The sequence below is a fragment of the Centropristis striata genome, chromosome 11, assembly GCF_030273125.1.
Source record: "Centropristis striata isolate RG_2023a ecotype Rhode Island chromosome 11, C.striata_1.0, whole genome shotgun sequence".
Classification (NCBI taxonomy): domain Eukaryota; kingdom Metazoa; phylum Chordata; class Actinopteri; order Perciformes; family Serranidae; genus Centropristis; species Centropristis striata.
In genome coordinates, this window is record NC_081527.1 from 26,383,832 (window position 1) to 26,399,525 (window position 15,694).

At 37.7% G+C, this 15,694-nt stretch overlaps 1 protein-coding gene across 2 annotated transcripts in view; it reads right to left on the reverse strand.

Moving 5' to 3' along the window:
- Window positions 1–15,694, reverse strand: part of efr3a (EFR3 homolog A (S. cerevisiae)) — a 186,311-nt gene that overhangs the window by 107,753 nt on the left and 62,864 nt on the right. For both annotated transcript variants that reach the window (XM_059345426.1, XM_059345425.1), the window contains 3 exons: window positions 9,010–9,086; window positions 5,623–5,750; window positions 201–351 (listed from right to left, as the gene is read on the reverse strand). In XM_059345426.1, the coding sequence (XP_059201409.1) occupies window positions 201–351; window positions 5,623–5,750; window positions 9,010–9,086 (356 nt within the window). The remainder of the gene's footprint in view (window positions 1–200; window positions 352–5,622; window positions 5,751–9,009; window positions 9,087–15,694) is intronic.

Below are 15,694 nucleotides of genomic sequence, written 5' to 3' on the forward strand. Positions count from 1 at the left end.
GTGTGTGTGTGTGTGTGTGTGTGTCACTGTTAACATATTGGTGCATTTCTGCTCAGGTTTTAAAAAGTAATCAAATATTGTGCCACTCCTGTAAAGTCCAAGTTGAAATCGCCCTCATTAGAACAGCTTACTTCAATCTTTGCATGAATTGTTTTTCTGTAATTTCTTTGTTTCCGAACAGACTGAAGGTTTTGTCTCACCGAGTTGGTCCCCAGAACCTGCAGGTCTGGCTCTCTGGACTCCAGCAGCTTGGCCACCATGTGCAGGAAACTCTCCACGAAGGGTTTGATGCTCTGGGAGTGGCAGGCCATCAGCAGCTGGTCCAGAGCCTCCATGGCAATCACCACATTCCTGCACACAGAGTTCAGCTTCAGAACTGGCTCAACTACCGATACAATATTTAACCCTTTATCAGGCAAAGAACCATATTTGGTAACTTGAGTCTTGAGACATCTACAACAGGAACTGTGGCATCTGACCAGTCAGTAAATCATACAAGATCCAAGTTTTCCTTTATTGTCATTGTATTATAAAAGTATACCACTAAATTTACGTGTGCTTCTCATATATAAGGTGCTGTAAAAAAGACATTCAGACATTTCGCATATGTAATAAGTAGTCTAAAAAGATAATTAATAGTTTAAAGGTAAAAGATAAAGTGGTGATGGATGCAAATGATGTGTTAATGTCTATTTAGGGTTGCTGTGGGAAAGAGACTATAATACATATAATAATAATAATGACTCAATTGACCTCGATTTGCAATATAAAGATGAAACATTTTGCCAAAAGTCTTGCAATATCCTCCAATAACACTTCAGTGTCGACATTTTCAATTCCCAGGAGTGCCCTACAAAGGGTTAACCCTCATGTACTCTTGGGGTCCTTTTTGACCCCAAATCATTTTCAACATACTATTAATATAGGTTGACTTTCATAGAATTGCTTGAAATTTCAGCACATGTGCCCCTCTGCATCCTTTATAGATAATATAAATTTCAACTTTCTTCATACATTTTTACGTGTTTTATACATTTTATAGCACCCATCCTCCTCAGGGGTCAAAAAGGACCCCATGACATTAGACTGGTTTTAGGACATGAAAAAAATATATATTACCAACTTTTTTTTCACCTTTTAAGGCAACTCATGACCAACAAATTGATATTTAATTTTCCAATTTTTTTTCATTATTATTGCTGAATTTTAGTCAAATATACAAAATCAGGCCTAATTTCAAGAGAGAAAAAAAGTAATAAAACCTGAATAATTTTTTGAATAGTTATAGTGAAATAATCATTTCTTGATGGGAATCGGTTATGTCAACTTTTAGTGAAACTTATGTTTTGAAAGCATTGTTCATTTTTAGATGACAGCAAAAGTAAAAAATAGTATAACAAGGACCCAGAAGGAGGAGACAGATTTTTTGTGTCTCCTGAGTGGAGCTTCTTTCTCTGCAAAATTGTTATTATTATCATCATCATTGGTCCCAGAAAGATAATTCAACATAGTACGAGCTAGAGGTGAATGAAGAGTTCTGACATAAGTATCAATACCACACTGTGAAATTACTCCACGACAAGTAAAAGTCCTGCATTCAAAACATGCAAAAAGTATCAAGAGTCAAAGTTTTTGTTTTATATATTCTAAATACATTATATCAGCATTTTAACTTCTTAATATACGTTTATGGGGTATAAATTTAAAAAAAATATGTAATGACTTTAAATGTATCATGTTTTTTTATGTTAAATCTCGACCTGAAAAGTAACTAAAGCGGTCAGCCAAAACTAGTGGAGTAAAAAGTACAATATTTGCCTCTTAAAGGGAGTAGAAGTATAAAGTTACATAAAATGGAAATATTCAAGAAAAGTACAACTACCTCAAAACTATACTTGAGTAGATGTACTTAGTTACCTTCCACCACTGGGACTACAAGTTTTTTTTTAGGGAACTGACTTTGAAAAGGAGTCACTCTACAATAAACCTGACTAATTTGGTAAACTTGCTTTATGGAAGGCTGTGACTCAGTTGGTAGATGTCGAAGTAAGAAAGATACTGAACCCCAAATTGCTCTCGATGCTGCGTTCATCGGTGTGTGAATGAATTCCCAATGATGGCAGGTGGCACCGTTTAGGGTCTCCTCTGCCACCAGTATGAATGTGTGTGTGAACGGGTGAATGAGCACAGTCTGTAGTGTAAAACGCTTTGAGTGGTCGCAAAGTGACTACAAAAGCGCTATATAAGTGCAGGTCCATTTACCATTTACCAATAGGCCCCTGGTATTTGTAGGAGTGAGAAGCCTTTTCTTCTTTAATGTATATTCTGTGATTTATCTTTGGGAGGAAGGTAATGGTAGGATGATTCTAACATAAATTGGTGGCTCATCCGTTTTCCCAACAGCAATATTTGCCTCTAAAATGAAGTGAAGTAGAAAAAAAACATAAAATGGAAATACAAGTACCTCAGATTTTCACATTGTACCTAAATTCAGTATTTGATTAAATCTACTTAGTTACATTCTACCTTTGGTAATTAGTGGTAAGAAATTCTATGTGATATCTAAAGTTTGAATATAGAGTCAAATAAAGACTCTAAGACATACATAAAATGTGAAATACACTTTTCAAAGGGGCACTTTAGTTTCAGTGTCAGTAGGTTATAACCTTAAGAAGTCATTGATCTAGAAAGGTTTTCAAGGACTTCGCACCTTAAATCAAGTTCATTATATTCTGAACATAAACAGAAACTGGGGGCTCGTCCGTTTTCCCACCATGTATTGTAAGTGCAGTAGATATTTGGCTACAGGTTTTGTTAGAGGTCGACAGATATATACATTGGCCGGCCGATATATCAGGCCGATATTTGCGTTTTTTTACTTCTATCGGCATCGGGCGATACGTGCATGTGTTCGCCGATCAATTAGCCCATTTCACTGAGCCAACAGCAGGCAAGGCTCGGTGCAACATCTGCCATTCTCTGGTGTTAATATGTTTTGTTTGTTTTGTTACAGGTACATAAATGTTTCTTTTTTTCTTTAAATTGAGACTTGTGTAACATTTGTTATCATTGTGTGATTTTTATCATGTAAATGAAGGGAGAAAAGGCAATATCGGCTTCAAGAATCGGCCCAAAAAATCGGCAGCACATATCGGGGATCGGTTAAGACTGATCAAAATAATCGGTATCGGCCTTAAAAAATCTGTATCGGTCGACCACTAGCCTGGAAGAACTGACTGAATAAGAAACCGTCTTTTCCTAATATGATATAATGCACAATAATGATTTCTGCAAACAGATTGTTGCCTACGCTGTGAACTACCAAACCATTTTTTTGTTTCACTTTAAAAATGGGAGTTACCTCGTTCTGTTATGTTATTTGGTGCAGATATTGAAATATCTCTTTAATAGAGTCTCAACAGAGTTATTAGTCAGCTCAGTGCATTGGTATCTGGGTTGATAATGTGAACATGCTGTACATTTCATGATTTCTAGGTGATTCATAGAAGTAGAAATTGACTAAAATCGGACAAACTGATCAGTTTTCTCCATTTGGGAAGACAAATGTAATGACAGCTTTTGGGTCTGAGTGACAGAACAAAGCGCAGCATACGGACGTGTCCCATGTTGGACAGACCGAGTGTTTCAGGAGATGCCGAGTGGTTTTGTAACAACACATGGGCGAGTACAGATGGAAGAGAGAGAGAGATGTGTTTATCCTCTGACTGTCAGCTTCTGGGAATAAAAATCACAGCCAATTAAACACCATTCCTGACATCATAATCACTGTATTGATTTGGTGCTGCCAGTCTTAGATAGAAGATTAGAAATACATGGGGGATATTTTTGGCTCTCGACTCATTTTAATTACTTTCCAGGAGCAGAAAGCACTCAGAGGTTCAGGGAAATGTAAATGGACCAGACTTTTAATGTCACAGGACCCATGCTGATCATTCTGATAAGCTGAAGAATGGTTTGTTTGAGAGCTTTCTTCACTTTGTTTTCTGTAGATCAAAAAACTTTGTGTGTTTTTTAACTGATGTAGTTTCAGTTGAGTTTAAGCTACACGCTTAACAAGCACAGCTGCAGAAACTACAAGATGTTTCACCTCAGCCTGTTTTTGGGGCTTTTAATTAAACCTGTGTCGTGGAAAGTCCTGTTTGCATTGTAATCATGGATCACATGGACTACTTTGATACTAAACAAAATGTACTGACAATTTGAAGTTAAAGGAGCAGATGTGAAGGATTTCCATGTATTTTCTTGATCAATGAAAGATGAAAAAACACAGCTGATCGGGTTAACATGTAACTTTGTGAAAAAAATGTCTTTCTTGGTGTAGTGACCCGATTGCTACTCGAAAAAGACTAGACACTAGTATGATGAGATCCCGTTTATAGTCTTTTACACACACAAATGAAATGTTCAGTTCCCGTAAATCAATTAACTGAGTTTATTGTAACGTTTCTAAACAAAGGTACCGTATTTCTTCAAATAATAAAATAATAATCTATTAATAAAAAATCAGTTTGGGACCCGGCTAATAATAGGGGCAGGCTATTATGTGAAGGAGGCTTTTATTAAAAAAAGAAAATCAGAGCAGCTCTGACCGGCACTTTTTTGAGTTCTTTACACAGCGCATTGTAGCCAGTTACCCGGATGTCGGCCATATTGGAAGTACTTGGATGTAAACAAACAATGAACAGCTCGCTGAATGTTCATTTTAAGCAGGATTTAAAATGTCTAAACTACTAAAAAGCCCAGAAGAACGTGCATAAACGGCTCGACTTTACACAGAATGACTAGGACAGCGGGAGAAACAACCATATTTACCTACAGTACTAACTCGTGTCGCCAAAACTTCATAATACAGGTGTTGTGTTGAAATCTGTTACCGTCAAATTATGTTTCCTAAATGGTGTTCTCCGTAGCATCACCTCCGCGGTTGGAGTTAGGATTTAAGTTTAAGGCTAGGCCTTGTAGAGAGAACTGTTTGGGGTTAAGGTAAACTTGGGCTCATGTTAACAACCTAAAGGAGGACTGGTTGGGGTCAGGGGTCAGGTTGTTGCAGGTTAAGGTAAGGGGGACACAAATTGACGGGGGAACAGACTTTGAAGTAACACCGGTAAGACACCCGGCTTATAAAAGAGGCGGCTTTTATTTACTACAAATTGGTTTTACACCCGATTACTTAATGAGGCCGGTCATTAATTTAAATTGAGGAAATACGGTATACTTCTTTCTTAAACAAATTTCAAGTAATTGCCCAATTGCACAGCCTTAACAGCATGCATATCACAAATGCTTGTTGGTTTTCTGAGAATCTGCTGCACCTACTGGTACCTTGTTTGCCATGTAGCAATATAAAAAAAATACTAAAAACCTGGATTAATCTGGTTAGTCACATTGGACTGCTATTATATTGAACACTACTGTACATCACATTTGTGCAGTCAAAAAACTGTGTGCCTCCTTATATTAACTCATGACATCACAACCCGCTCTTCTCCACCCGTTGGTGGGAGGCACAAACAAACAAACAAACAAATAAACAATCAAAGCAAAATGGCTCTTACACTTGGTAAAAACCCCACAACAAAACAAGTGAGACGTGTGACTGACCCGTAGCGGTGGCGCACCACGTCCCTGCTCAGCCTCTCGGCCAGGTATGCTCCGATCCTGTCCAGCTTCTCTGGAGCCGACACGGCGTAGAAGGTGAGCTTCTCCATGTCAGATTTACTGAGGCCATCCTGAGGGAAACATAAAGGAGGTCCACATTCACATCTCACATGAGACATCTCACTCGACTGCACACCAAATTTACCTCTTGGTATAAATAAAGTATCAAATCAAAAAATGATTTGAAATATGATGCTATAGCCTCTTCTGTTGTCCAAGAACAGAACACATGTTTCTGCATTACCATGAACACACACTGCAGTTTAGTATGCATTATTCCTCCTGTTTGTACAGTAAGCAGCTGTTTTAGGGAATTACAAAACCTTTTTTTAATAAATGTAATGAAACTATATATTTGTGTTAAAGATGTGGGTTTTCAGAAGAAACCAAGAGACAGATAGGAAGTCAGAAATCAGAGCTGAACAAAATCCTTACCAAAAGAAATCACTGATTACTGATATGATGCCAATATAGTGATTTTTTGAGCTGCAATAAAATATCTTTATGTGGATTGTGCAACAATTTTGCACCAATATGACCCTGCAGCAAGGTTATTATAGTTAATGAAGACTAACAAAATAATGAAATTTAGAACTGAAAAAACATTTTTGTTAACTGGAATAAAAATAAAAACAAGAGTTAAAATAAGAGTAAAAAAAACGTTGAAACTGTATTTTGTGGTTACAAAACGAACCAAAACGAACTAAAATTATAGTGAAAATGTCCTTCGTTTTCGTCTTTGTCAACTTTTTTCATACGTAAACCTTTGATATGAAATCTATTTCATCCATCTGGTTTCATGACTTCATAAACTTATTGGAGCTGAGATGGATCAGACAAAGGAAATAAAGGAAACATTTATTGTGACTTTTTTTAATCTGGCACCCAACAAATACCCCATTACAAAAAAACTAAAACTAACACTAAAACTAAAAATAAGCATTTTCAAAAAAATAAAAACTAATTAAAACTAGCAAACTCTCTCTAAAAACTAATTAAAATTAACTGAATTTGAAAACAAAAAAATCACAATGAAATTAAAACTAAAACAAATGAATTTCCAAAACTATTATAACCTTGGTGCACACCACAGATCACTGCTCAGGAACAAAAACTACACAGAAAGATTTTAAACACAAGACAGAAAAGCACTAAAATATGCTGTCACTTCATTCTGATTTCAAGTCTGTTTCATTAAAACCAGTGAAAACATGCAGGTGCACAGAAAAAGGACAAATGAATTGGCTTTTTTTTTTTTTTAAACTTATAAAGGCCTCTATGTGAAGGGCTAATATAAAAATATTAGCAGCAGGTGTCGTCCATAAAGAGGAGGGAGTTAATCTGTCCCGAGTGTCTCAGCCCCTTAGGCTCTCAGCGAGTGATAATTAAATTGACAAGGTCTCGACCATTCGAGCATTTCTATTTCCCACTGCACCTGTTTGCTCACACTGAAGGCCTTTGGGAAGGTATTTGGGGGGATGGGGAGAGTTTAAATGAATAGAAATTCTTCCCTTGTGTATGGGACGAAGCACATACACAATTAACATATTAATTAACGGAGGTGGAGGAATCAAACGGGTGATAATAACTTGTCATGGTCCTGTTATCAAAGCCATGTCACATTTAAAAACCACATTTTTCCACGCTGCGCTGCGCTGGTGTTGTGGTGGGGGAGACCTGTGGTGATGGTGTCCCCGGGTCTCCACAGCAATTCAGCAATGTGGTAACAACTGGGCACCAGACACAGTGTTGTTCTGCTAACAGCCCACACTGTGACCGCCGTCTGGTGCCTCATGCTGCAGCAGTCATATCACCCACTCTCATTTCACCTTTTTTTCTACGGATTTCTTTCCCTGCCAGAGAAGAAGACAAGCAGTTTGCCACTTCACATCTAAAGCACACTTCTGAAGCTCTGCACTAATACAACAGAGCTATGGTCTCAAAATATGAAAGCTCTTATCTGAATCCGACGCTGATACCTAATGCACCTGTTTTTATTAAAAATAACTAATTGGATAATATGATAAATGACTATAACTTGTTAAGGAAAGGTTAGATCTCGACAAAAAAAAATTGGAAGTCTAAAACAACTAACGACAACTTTCTAAGTAAAAACTTCCTGAGGTTCCATTTCAGTTTACAGTAAGTAAGAAAGTAAGTTAGTTTCAGGTGGTTATTGACTGGTGTGCAGTCAGTAACCTGGAGCTTAATATCAATAATTCAGTGGAGATGATAGTGGACTTCCGCAAAAAGCCCCAACTCATCCTCTTCTGGTCATTAACCCTTTATTTGGAGAAGAACTCTATTTGGTAACTTCAGTGGATATCAAAATGAGGTCCCCATGTCTCTCTGTTTGGCCGTAGAACCACATGGATTTCTTCCAGCTAATCAGCATAGATCAGGCTACGTTCTAGACGGTTACAACATGAGTCTGACCAATCAGTATGATAACAATATAATAATATTAACTTTATTGACCTTGACCTCCAATGTAAAAGTGAAACATTTTTTGAAAAATTTTTCTTCAATGACTTGTACGAGGAGAACTTGACTATATTTCAAGAAAAAAGTTGCAAATTTACTAGATTAAAGTGGCAGATCTACAACAAAAAAAAGTAGCAGATTTACGAGAAAAAAATGGGGGGAAAACAACTTTTTTCTTGCATATTCGCCACTTTAAATCTCATAAATCTGTGCATTTTTTTCTTGTAGATTTGCCACTTTAAATCTCGTAAACTTTATTCTCAAAATATTATCCCCTTTCCCCAGGTCCGTATGTTTTTTTTTTACACATTCTGGCAGTATGTAATATCCTCCAATATTCTCTAGGGTTGAAATTTGGAATTTGCAAGTATTTCAATGAGTGTCCTATTAAGGGTTAACAACTCATCCTTTACTGTGGTAGAGCACTTTAAGTTCTTGGGCACAACCATCACCAACACACTCAAATGGGACAATAACATCTCCCAACTAGTGAAGAAAGGACAGCAGCGCCTGTTTTTCCTCCGCCGTCTGAAAGGACTACAGGTCAGTCCCCCATCATGGTACAATTCTACAGAGCTATCATTGAGAGTGTGCTTTCATCCTCCTTAACGGTCTGGTTTGCCTCAGCTCGCGCAAAGTCCAGGCTACAAAGAGTGGTCCAGGCAGCAGAGCAGATCATCGGCTGCCCCCCGCCCCCCATCATGGACCTCCACATACAGGACCATTAACAGAGCTGTGAAGATTGCATTTTGTTCTTTCAAATCTTGTATAATCATCTTATATCAGAAAAAGCAAATGTAAAACATTTCATCCAAACTACAAAGGGTTAATGGGGGTGTGACTTACTTTGGGGTCCTCGGGGAAGATGTTGTCCACCAGGCGTTTGTACCTCGGCCTCAGCGGGCCACAGCAGCCACACACTCCTGCAACACACACAAAGACACTAGTGTTAGGTTAGTCAGGTTACTCTGACCTGCTGCAATAAACTGCTACCATCAGCGTGCATCAGATAAAAGCTGCAAGGGACAAGAAAATTGAGCTTAAAATGAAAAGCTTAAAAGACTCGAGAGCGCCGACCACTCAGTAAAAACATTAACAAACTAATGGACCTTCTTCTTTACTCTGCATAAGTCCTGCCGAGGAGCTCAATATCACCACTTTCATCATATAAATGAAGGTAGACAATCTGCTGCTGTTAAACATATTTCTGCTCTCTTCCTGTGACTCATGTCAAGCTCTGATTCGCCAAACTCACTCTGGATTCAAGAAGTGGCTGTGATAGGTCATCTCCTATTGACTGGCGTGAATTAGTATTAGCAGCTGCAGCCTATGAGTCAATAAAAAGTGATGAGTCATCGGAGCGGAGGCCTGGCACTGCGGGGTGAATTAGTTAAAGTCACAGCCGTCAGGAAGCCGTCATGTTTTTACTGGCATTTAAATAAACTTTCAGCTTTTGTGAAATCAAAAAAAAAAATCAGTCAGTGTTTACAGCTAGTTAACTCCTGCAAGGTCAATAAATATTAATTATTCTTGGTCTCAGTCCAAAGGGTTATTTGAAGCAGCACTTCTTGTCTTTTCACAGATTAAATTCAGTCATTTTATACTCAGAAAGCAAAAAAGAGTTGGAGGCAAAGCCTTGAACTTAACAACTGTGTGCAGTTTTTTTTGTTTCCAGGAAAAAAATAAAATTATATATATATATATATATTATAAAATAATATATATATATATATATAATATTGTAATATTAGTTAGTCGATTAATCGAACAATAATGGATTATTAAATTCATTTTCAACTATTTAGATAAATCGAATAATTGGTTTGTGTTGGTTTTAAAGACAAGTCCAAATTCTCTGATTTCAGCTTCTTCAATGTGAATATTTCTGGTTTCTTTGTTCCTTTATGACAATAAACTGAATAACTATTTGGCTTGTGGACGAAACAAGAGATTTGAGGACGTCATCTTGTGGTTTGGGAAACACAGTTATATTTTTCAACATTTTATTGACCAAATAACTAATCGATTAATCGTTTAAATAATAGACAGATTAATCGATAATGAAAATAATCATTAGTTGCAACCCCACACCAACAAAAATGTATTGAATATATCAAAATATTAAATAAAATAAATTTGGTCGAAAAAAAAAGATAAGTTTGAGCTTTTAGGGAGGTACAAAAATGCACCGCCTTAATTTAGGTGATTAACAACACCAGACAAAACAACAGCATCAATGTTAAAAGGATTTCTGCACACTCATGGTTTTATAATTAGGGCCTCGGGGCAATCGCACCGAGCACTGGTCCCATACAGCAATAGCTGTAGGGACCAGTGCTCGGGGACCGAAGCCCTGAGCACTACTGTTATACTGTGGATTTCTTCTTATTCCTCTTCCGGACGCTTTTCGTCCTGCTACTAGTCCTACAACTTAAAGAGTTGCAGGACAAATTATATATCAAAACGTGCGGTTTGATCGGGATCGGTGTGCTATTACTTTTCTCTACAGAATACGACTTTTTCTAAAAAACTGAAAAACTGCTCAAAATTTTGCATTGAAATGAATGGGACAGCCGACAAAAAATGAGCGAAAAAGAACAATCATTGGAAATTTTCAAACGTCTACTTCTCCGGCATAATTTCACCTAGAGACTCCATTTAAACTTTAAACAGTAGACACAAGTCTTGTGTATCGGTGTATTAATCCATGTTTCGATAGGTCATATAGTTTTTTATCAATCCCTGTTCAATGACCATGATCATTTTTGGAGAAATTCTGAGGTTATAATGGGTGTGTATTGCACAGAATGTTCATGTCAGAGTGTGTGATGTCATCGCTCAGAGTGTAGAGGGAGAGGTAAAACTGTCAAAAAAGAAATTTGAAAACTGCGCTCCAGGCCGCAAATTCCACTCTACCGAAATAATTTATACATAGAAATGTAGGAAAATTTGTCTTCTCACTCACAATCCTCTGGTAAAGCTGTCAGAGTTATAGTTTGGGTGTACGACGCAAAGATGCGCCACCAAAACCACCAACAGCCTCATTGGGTCCCATATTAAAAACGCAGGAAGATTTCGAAAAAAAAGGAAGATGGAACAGGTTTTTTAGATCACTCTAACAAAGCTATTTTTTAATTTTTCTTAAAAAAAATCATATGTAGACATTCAGGAAGAACTCGGGACGCTCAAAGTGAAGTCGAATCAATGATAGGTATTATGGTTTTGACAAAAATGCTTTCTGTTCGAGGCCAGAAATTTGAGTCTGTCCACCTCTGCTGTCACTCTTTCGGAACATTAACAGCTGCAGTTAATTCTGTTGATTGCTTTGATCCGATTGCTTTGATCTTTGATGTGATTACAGTTACAGATACACACACACAAACACACATTCACTAAAGTGCGCACACTCCTCACACATGCATATACATGCTTCATACACGCACACACAGGTAACTTTATGTGATTTTAATTACACACACAGGTAACTTTATGCGATTTTCGCTACACACACACACAGGTAACTTTATGTGATTTTAATTACAAACACGCGCGCACACACGCACGCACACACACACACACACACACACACACACACACACACACACACACACACACACACACACACACACACACACACACACACACACACACACACACACACACACACACACACACACACACACACACACACACACACACACACACACACACACACACACACACACACACACACACACACACACACACACACACACACACACACACATATTTTGAGGTTAAAGGGCATAGTTTGAAATCTCTGAAGAATCTCATCATAGTGTTCACACACCGGCAGTAGCCCCCATGGCCCTTTCAAAATTTCCCCAGAGGAAATTTTCTAGTTATTGCTTTCATATTCATTGGAAGCCAAACTTGTAATTTAAATGTGAAGTTACTAATTCCAATAAATCACTAACTTCCATATCTTTAAACTTTTTTAAATTTTTATGTATACTAACAGTAAAAAGATCAGAAATAGTTATCCAGTTTTTAGAGGAATATTAGCAGATGCAGTTGTTCTGAGGATGAGGCCGGTGCAGCAGGGCTTCATTCTGAGCTGCTGCAGTATTGTTGTTTTGTTATATTTATAAATATCTAGCTTCCCAGTTTCCTTTAAAAGATGTTTGAGGGAAGCCTTTTAGCATCACAGACAAACTCTCTCGGCTGCATTGATCGTCTTGGAGGAGCTGAGTGCTGCGGTGACCTTTCAGTCGTGCTCTGCTGCTCCTTCACAACACAAAGCACTGACATTTTACTCAACACACTGTGTTCTGACGGCCGTGCTCGCTGGTCAGGAAGGAACATTCACAAATCTGAGCCGGTTACTGGTTTACTGGTGCTCTTTGAGAGCTAGAACTCAGAGTGAGACGTAACCACGGCTCTGCACTGTTAACAAGAGTTTGAATGCATGAAGTTTCCAAAGTCAAAGAGTAATCGTATTAAATTATTGTGAAGGCTGGATGAAGTGAGGTTGTGTGACGTAATGACCCACACTCAAGTGTTTTACCTGCAGTAGATGATGCTCTGCATGCTCCCAGTTTGCAGAACCTGACCAGAATTTAAACATAACAGAACTTCAGTGTTTTGTGCATTTCATTTTTACGAAACTATGTAACCTCCATGGCTCACATCACCCTCGTAACTACTTCACTTCCTGCATTGACATCATTTAGTTCCTGTTTAAACTGTTTTTTAGAACACCTAACCAGTCAGTGGTTTGGTAGCATAAATTTACAGAAACTGCAGCGTTTTTTTTACAACAGTGAACCGTATGAGTCTATAATGACATTTATCAAACGGATGGCTCGAATCAAGCAATCTGATTGGTTGTTAGCCCTGGTAAAAAATCCTGTATACCACAGCTATGACGTCCAATTCCTTGTCACAATTCTATAGCAACCTGCTTTCATCTATTTTTTTTTTTTTTTTTTTTTTTTTTTTTAAAACAAATGCACAAACAAATGCCAGAATATTTAGCGAAAAGATAATAAACGTCATCTTGATACATTACCAGTTAAGTTAATTGATGCCATCTCAGTCGGGTAAAGTTATTAACTGTTGATTCATATCTACGCGTGAGTCTGATGATGTACTATGTGTAAAGTATAGGTTGCTATGCCATTCATATATATTATAGTTATACATTTGTTTATTGTGTTAAGAGTGAAAGATAATCCGGATACAATGGGATACAGCCAGCGTCTCGGCCGTCATCCAGTTCAGCACCGTGGACAGCCATGAGCAGCGCCTTGTTCAGTTCAGCTTTTATATAGAACATGTGCGAGTAGCACAACAAAGTAAACTCAAAAACAAATACATCCAATGACAATAATCAAAACAAAAACAAAAAAAATAGCAATAGTCAAAACAACAAACAATCACATAATGTGAACGCAACATGTCCACAAAGGAGGATGAAGCATATGCTTATTTAAACCTACCCCTTCTCCACTACTCAATTAACACTTTTTTTCCTAAACATACATATTTAAATAATACATATTTACAAAAAAATAGAAAATAAATAGATTAAATAAACAAATACATGAATAATTTATCACTTATGAAAACACCCGGTTGTTAAAGCCCTTCTTCCTCCCTGTACCTTGTGTGATCACATGTGACAAATAAACATTGCTGATTGATTGATTACACAGTCAATCAGGTTATGAGGTTGGATTGACAGTGGGTATAAGGCTAAACCGGTAGGCTATGTTAAGCTTAGGGCTGGGCGATATGGACCAAAAGTCATATCCCAATATATTTAGGCTGAATATAAATACACAATATATATCCCGAGATTTTTATCGCAAAGTGAGAGCAAATGTTCAGTCAAAGTCAGATATCACATGTCACAAGAACTCTTATTGAAACTGTTTATTTAGGTGAAAATAAATACTATATAACAACAGGAGTACATTTTTTTTTTTAAATCAAAATTCCATAAAGTGCAAATTTAAATTAAAAAAAAATGTTTTTAAATAAAAGCCGCAGCTTGTCCGGAGCAAGGATCACAGTGCAGATTTGAATTATATATTAAACAATATATGCAAAATGAATAATTAATATCAAGAAACAAGAAAGTACGTTCCATAGCAACCTCCAGCCAGGAGAGCCTATTTATTTGTAAATAACAATGCTTTATGGATGATTTTTGTTCATGGACATTGGTTAAATTGGAATATGTCCATCACTTTAATATTACCATAGTTGGTAACCGTTTAAAAGGGTGAAGCACGTCGGGCCGAATAACGCCCCATGGTACACAGAATTGGAGTGACATTTACTTAAAAAAAGCTAGGCAAGTTTTTCCACACAGAAAGTGTTTGTAATCTTTATTCAGGCCATTTCTAAGTAATATTTATTTAATAGAACCACTTTTTTTTATGAAAATACACAAGTAAATTGCAGATTCGCTGATGTCCCTCAATTACATTTTACTTGGAAATATCAACTAATTAAGCCAATTAACTGGTTTAGTGAATATTACTTGGATCGAATGATTCAATTTACATACAAAACTGAGGACACATAATAACAAACTGCACTACAGGAAAAACTGCTATTTTAAAGTGAAAGCACTGAATTCATATTTCTTTGTAGAATTTACATAGATGATTGAAATAATAATCACAGGGCCCAAAAAATCTTCTGTCATCAGCTTTGCTTTAGTGCACTATTTTAGAATGCGCCACTCCACTCTGTACCAGGACAAGCTGCTATGGGTCATTTTCACAAACACTCATGTTTGGTTATTGGTGTTATTGACAAATGGTCTATCATGTCTTTTAGGTTGGAGATCTTGTTGGTTTTGGAGCAAATCCAGTTGATAGTTTTTGTCAGAGACAACAAACACATGCAAATGAGTAACAAAATGAGACAAAAGGGTGTATTTCTGAATATACAGAAGAAGCACTTTTGCAGATGGAGACTGAACAGGCTGAAAGAGAGAAAGAGGAAACAAGATGAAGCCCAACAGTGCTACCTGCTGCCTCTGGTGCCTGAACTGCAAACTGCCTACCGACTGGAGAGAGAATTTTTTTTTTGTGCTTGCTGTCTCTAACTAGCCTGGGTATACCCATACTGCCTTGCGCGCTCGAATTTCATTTCGAACCTCCATCCAGTCTGGCAACCAGGGAGGTTTCTTAGCCCTGTTTTAGGGAACCAATCACAGAGCGGGTAGGGACGGCAAGACGATGACGCGTACTACTCGGCACTTGGAAGCTTGTAGTTTTCTTACGGATCCAACATGGCTGCTACAGACGCGAAACTCTCTTTAGCTGTAGATGGTGTTTTAAATAGTTTCGAGCGAAAGTTCTGTCCGCGGCTCTGCTGTCCCCCGGCTCGTAGCGAGATTACCGGTAGCGGGGCTATTAGCGCTACCGTAACGGCGGTGATCTGGCTACGAGCCGGGGGACAGCGGAGCCGCCGAGAGACCCATAGCAACTTGTTTATTGCCCATAAAATCAGTGGATGTGTGTGGCTGAATGAC